At 51.8% G+C, this 6,000-nt stretch overlaps 1 protein-coding gene across 1 annotated transcript in view; it reads left to right on the top strand.

Annotated features, from left to right (window-relative positions):
- Nucleotides 1-6,000, top strand: part of MAP7D2 (MAP7 domain containing 2) — a 98,844-nt gene continuing 92,844 nt past the window's right edge. The window contains exon 1 of the mRNA XM_047765346.1: nt 1-168. Within this exon, the coding sequence (XP_047621302.1) occupies nt 42-168 (127 nt within the window). The 5' untranslated portion in view covers nt 1-41. The remainder of the gene's footprint in view (nt 169-6,000) is intronic.

Raw genomic sequence — 6,000 nt, 5'->3', positions numbered from 1 at the left:
CGGCGGCCGGGGCAGTGCGCCTGTGCGGCCAGCGCATCTCGATGGAGCACCGCGGTGCCTGCGGGGCGGCAGCCGGTACGGAGGGGACTACGCGGGCCCCCCCGCTTCCCGGGAAGATGGCCGAGCCAGGCGCGGTACGGACCTCGCCGCCCAACCACCGGCCTTCAGGTGCGGCTCCTGGGAGGCCGCGGGCGCGTGGGGGCCTCGGGGCCCCTGGGGGGGCGGGGCGGGCCGCGCGAGGCAGGGGTTCGGGAGCGCGCGGGCGTGGGGAGGGGGCGGGGCGCGGAGCTGGGCTAACGTCTCCTGGTCTGGGGTCGCCTGGCCGCTGGATCCCAGGGCCGCGTCCCTCGCGGTGCAGGTAGCAAGGTCCCCTCTCGGTGGCTTAAGTGAGTGAGTGATTTGGGGGTGGCTTAGGGTGGATGGCTGTTGTTTGGCGTGGGGGCCCCGGGGACACGCTTGCTGCCCCAGGGGCCCCGGGGGGCCAGTCCGGCCTCAAGGAGCAACCGGCGTGGGGGCCGCTGCGACAGACCGAGCCGGTGCTGGGCGGGGAGTGGGGGGGGGGGGTCGCCGGGGCCTGCGCGTCCGCCCACTCTGCGGCTGGGGCATTTTGCTCAAGCGACAGCCCAGCTTCGTGCTTCGCAGCTTCCCCGGGGGTCAGAGCCGGCGTGTCACCCGTGGGCAGGGGCGGCCGGGTGCGAGCCCCAGGCCGGGCTCCCCTGCTGCCCACTTGCGCTCCCACAGGCCGCAGGTGCGCTGCCCAGGGCTCTGGCGGGACCGCGACCTCCTCCCGCGGCAGCACGACGGTGGAGCCCCCAGCCCATGAGCCTGCAGCGGCTGGGAGCTAAGGAGGTGGGGTCCCCAGACGGGCTGCCCAGAAAGGAGCGAAGCAGGGGGAGATTTGGAGGACGTTTGGCAGAATTTTAGATAAGCTGCTCGCGCATCTTCTAACGTTCTGTAAATTGGTTGCAGGTAGTGCGGGGGTGTGAGCAAACGTGGAAACCGGTTTCATGTTTTTCCTGGCAACACCTTTTTTTTTTTTTTTAAGTTAATGTGAGCTATTTTTAAAACGTGTTTTACTGCTGTATAACATGCATCCCACAGAAGCGCTCAGATATTGGCTACGATTTGAACTATCACATAATGAAGATCTGCGTGTTTTATGTAAGGTGTACCTAGGAAGGGGAGGAAACCAAGGGACATGTTCTTTAGCCGCTTAAAACATGGTCTTTATATGAGGGTTATTTTCTGATTGGGCTTTCATTTGCATCATTCAGAGAAGGAGGTGCCTTGAAATCTTTCCCAGTTTGCGTTATCATGCATTTTTTTTAAAGGCAGAATTTGACAAATGTCACAGGATAGTGCTATAAATACTATAAATATGTACTTTTTGCTTGAGAAACTCAACAGGCATCTGCTAGGGAAGAACCCCAAACCCACCCATCCATCAGAACCAGTGTTGGGGGAGAGCGACCTAAGAGAATAAAACATTGGAAAAGGGAGGCTGTTTAAGTTCACATTTTTTTTTGTCTTTTTTTTTGCTATTTCTTTGGGCCGCTCCCGCGGCATATGGAGGTTCCCAGGCTAGGGGTCGAATCGGAGCCGTAGTCACCGGCCTACGCCAGAGCCACAGCAACAAGGGATCCGAGCCGCGTCTGCAACCTACACCACAGCTCACGGCAACGCCGGATGGTTAACCCACTGAGCAAGGGCAGGGACCGAACCCGCAACCTCATGGTTCCTAGTCGGATTCGTTAACCACTGCGCCACGACGGGAACTCCAAGTTCACATTTTTGATCAAGAGTTAATTAGCTTTCGATGTTTTAGAAGCAAGGAGGAGCTGTATGGTTGGGCCTGAAATTTACCTGTGAGATGTTAATTTACTTGAAGGTGCTTAATAAGAGGGCATTCTTAAGTTCTAGTTGGAAACTTTATTGTAGAAAAATAGCTTTCAGCTATTTTCCTTCATTTTAAATTAGAAATATGGAAAGACCTGTTTTGTGAAGGTATAAAATACTTAATAAACTTCCCTGCGCATTAAGGTTGGTGTGGAGAAACTGGAATATACAATTTCATGGTACTGCCAGGTAGTACTGTGGTTTGTTCTTTTTGGGATTTGTGAGGCCAGGTACTTGGAAAAATAATGTCATCCTCAGAAAAGTCTTGATTTTTGAGGTTTTATTTTAATCCATCTTGATACTGATTATTCTTGGCCACTCAGGCCTTATCATTTGGGACCCATTCCTCCTGAGATTCAACCTGCATTTCTTGAGGGTCTCCATTGTTCCTAGGCTTGTGCTGAGTGCTGTGAAGACCAGAAAAGACAAAGAGGCCTGAGACATTTAGACTCTGCAACAATTACATGGTGGCACTTTTGGGAGATAGGAGTGGGCGGGTGGTTTGCCTGGGAGCTGGTACAGAAGGTCTCAGGGGAATTCCTCTCTGGCTGTTCCCTCTAGCAACAGGTTCTTCCGATGCTGAAATCCTGTGCATTTCTTCCCATTAACCCCCATTGAGGCTTTCTTCCTTTTCTTTTAATTACCACCAGAATGGAAATTACCAAATGTGTGAGAAGTAAGCACCTGTTGCTTGGATCTGCTTAAATACCTTTATAAAGACGGCAGGTAGAATCACCTGGTCTCAGCTGTCAGACTGCCTTGGTGTCACAACGCTCCTGTGCTCCCCTCAGTCTGAAATGCCCCCCTTTCCCTTCAGGGGTTCACTTCCTCTAGGCTCCTCTCAGTCTGAATTCCTCTTGTCTGTGCCTGCAGCACCTGCAGGGAAGCACCTTTATGCGGCCCGTGTGGCCTTAACCTTCCACTTCCTCTCAGCAGATGTTCATTGGGTGCCCACTGTGAGCAGGACCCCATGCTGGTGGCTCCTGCTGTCACTGGTGCTCAGTATAGTGAGGTCCAGATGGCCTGCGTGTGAGTGCCATCTCCCCGCTTCCTGCTGTCTCGCCTCAGGAGGACATCTCTGAGCTTCAGTTTTCTCACCTTTAAAATGGGCTTAAGGGCACCGTAGGGTGACAGGAGCACTGCTTTGAGGATGAAGGAATTAATATCTATAAAGCAGGAGTTCCCGTCGTGGCGCAGTGGTTAACGAATCCGACTAGGAACCATGAGGTTGCGGGTTCGGTCCCTGCCCTTGCTCAGTGGGTTAACGATCCGGCGTTGCCGTGAGCTGTGGTGTAGGTTGCAGACGCGGCTCGGATCCCGCGTTGCTGTGGCTCTGGTGTAGGCCAATGGCTACAGCTCCGATTCGACCCCTAGCCTGGGAACCTCCATATGCCGTGGGAGCGGCCCAAGAAATAACAACAACAACAACAACAACAACAAAAAGACAAAAAAAAAATATATCTATAAAGCAGTGCCTGGCACACCGTGGATGCTCAAGCTGGTCAGCCGTTATCCTTTCTAGTAGATCATTAGTTTGAGGGCAAGGCCTTGGCTCCCACAGTGCCACCTGGTGCAGAAGATGGCTGGATGGTCATCCTCCTCCTCCTCAGAGTTTTTGCACACAGTAGGTCTGTAACTGATGTCTGACATTTGCATTATGCTGGGAGCACCTCCACTGGGGTGAGAGCTCAGTAAATAGTCATGAATTGGAAGATGGAAGAAAGAAGCGTGTCGGTGGGGGAGTTTGTGATAATGGAGTTAGAAAGCATGTTTCCTGAGGCCTGTTGAGCTTTCTAGTGCATTCTGCAGGTAAATACTGTTTCCCTAGTCGAATTCACTTGCCCACTGTTCCCTGGTAAGGAGACAGTTGCTTTGAGGTGAGATGAGGTTCCTTGCTCTCCTTGCACCTGCCTGCCTTCCATCCCCTGCCCTGGATCAGGAGAATGGAAGGATACAGACTCGAAGTTGTGGAGCTCTCCCCCTGGGAGCCACAGTAGGGTGGGGCCAAGTTGGAAGGGCTGAGACTAGGGCCCCAAGAAATCAGAGTTCTTTATCTGTTCTCAAAGTTGCATTCAAAATCATTCCTGAGGAATTCCCGCTGTGGTACAGTGGGTTAAGGATCTCACTGCAGCAGGTCAGGTAGGTCCCTGCAGAGATGCAGGTTTAATCCCTGGCCCAATGCAGTGCATTAAAGGATCTGGCATTGCTGCTGCTGTGGCATAGGTCACAGCTCTGGCTCAAATTCAGTCTTCAGCCTGGGAACTTTCATATGCTGTGGGTGTGGCCATAAAATTTTAAAAAATATTCTTGAACACACTAATCCTAAAGCTCTTTGGTCCTAAGAAGAGCAGATTGAGATTGTGTGCATGTCCTAGCATTGTGTGGTGTCCCTTTGGTAGTGAGAGGGCTTCCTCCTCACCCTTGCCACTCCACCTACCTGCCCCCGCTGCGCACCCCTACTCCCACCCCCGTCAGGAGAGAAAGAAGTAAATTGTGTTTGGTCTGGGGTTTCTGGCTTTGTCGAATGATAGCATTGAAGGACTTGGACTTGGCAGGACTTTCAGGGAAGACTCCTGAAAGTGTCTGAGCATCATTTGTATCTTTTCTGATGTCCTGATGCTGTGACAGGACAGGACAGGACCCTGGTCACAGCCTGTCGTTTCTATTTCTAATCCTTCTTCCTCTCCAAGATTAAAGGATGTTTTCCTGTCATTCAGCTGTCCTGTCTTCTGCAGTGGTTTGGGTTTAAAAGAACATCTTGTCTTCTGTAGTAATTATACTAATTGACTTAAAAAACAGAAGGATTTGCGGGATGGGTTTGGGTAGACGAGAGAGATGGCGATTTCTGGGGGATGCTGGTAAATAGTCTAGTGGGCTTTGCTGGGGAGATTTAACAAGTGATAACTTGGAGTTCCCGTCATGGCGCAGTGGTTAACAAATCTGACTGGGAACCATGAGGTTGCAGATTCGATCCCTGGCCTCCTTCAGTGGGTTAAGGATCTGGTGTTGCCGTGAGCTGTGGTGTAGGTCGCAGACGCTGCTCAGATCCGGCATTGCTGTGGTTGTGGTGTAGGTTGGCGGTTACAGCTCCGATGAGACCCCTAGCCTGGGAACCTCCATATGCCACGGGAGCAGCCCTAGACAAAAAAACAAACAAACAAAAAACATGTGATAACTCATGATGTGCTCAGGATGGTAAGTGCTCACAGAGCAAGTGGTATGACCAGGCTTAGCATGATGGTGCCTGATTTGGGGGAGGCCATCCATATGCTGAGTTGACTGTGGCAGCATTTTGAGGTTTTGAAAACTTTCCATGGCCCAGGAAGGATTACCCACCGCCCACCTCACGTCTAAGGTGACCACCTTCAGATGTGGAGCCTACTGGCTCAGCACTGGAGGCTCTGGGGCAGGCTAGACCTCGGGACCCCCCTCATCCGCCTCTGAGGTCTGTCTGAATGTAGGCCTTGATCTGCTTTTCTCTAGGGAAGCGTTAGCTTTCCTCTTGCCTAGGAAGTTTTCCTCTTTTTAATAATCTCGCTATAGTGGAGTTCGGGTTGCTATTTAAGCGAAAGGGAAACATATGAGTGAGCCACACACATATAAAGTATTTGAGGGAACAGCAGTCACACCAGATGCCCATGATCCCTTGGAATGGCAGGATCTGTCCCCAGGGTACATAACTCCTGGTTGGCACTAGGTTCGTTCAACTGCTTTTCCCCTCCATGCCAAATAAGCCGGCATCTGAGAGCCCCCAAACAACCCTATAGAACGCTTCTCGTTCCTTTGTCATCTCAGCCTCTTAATTTTTACCTGCTCTTTGCCCACTTGTGTAATAATAGCTTTATTGAAACAACATTCACATACCATACATTTTACCCATTTAAAATGCACATCTCAGTGGTTGTCAGTGTATTCACAGAGTTGCACAGCCATCATCGCAATCAGTTTGAGAACGTTTTTGTCACCCCATAGAGAAACCCCATACCCATTAGCTGTCATTCCCCATTCCCGCTCCCCGCCTGCTCCGCAGGCCCTGGCAGCCATCCATCTATGCGTCTCCATAGAGACCTCTAGACTTCCGCTCTTGATACACGCACATGTGAT

Source organism: Phacochoerus africanus, chromosome X (assembly GCF_016906955.1).
Source record: "Phacochoerus africanus isolate WHEZ1 chromosome X, ROS_Pafr_v1, whole genome shotgun sequence".
Lineage (NCBI taxonomy): Eukaryota > Metazoa > Chordata > Mammalia > Artiodactyla > Suidae > Phacochoerus > Phacochoerus africanus.
This window is presented reverse-complemented; position numbering and strand designations above follow the sequence as displayed.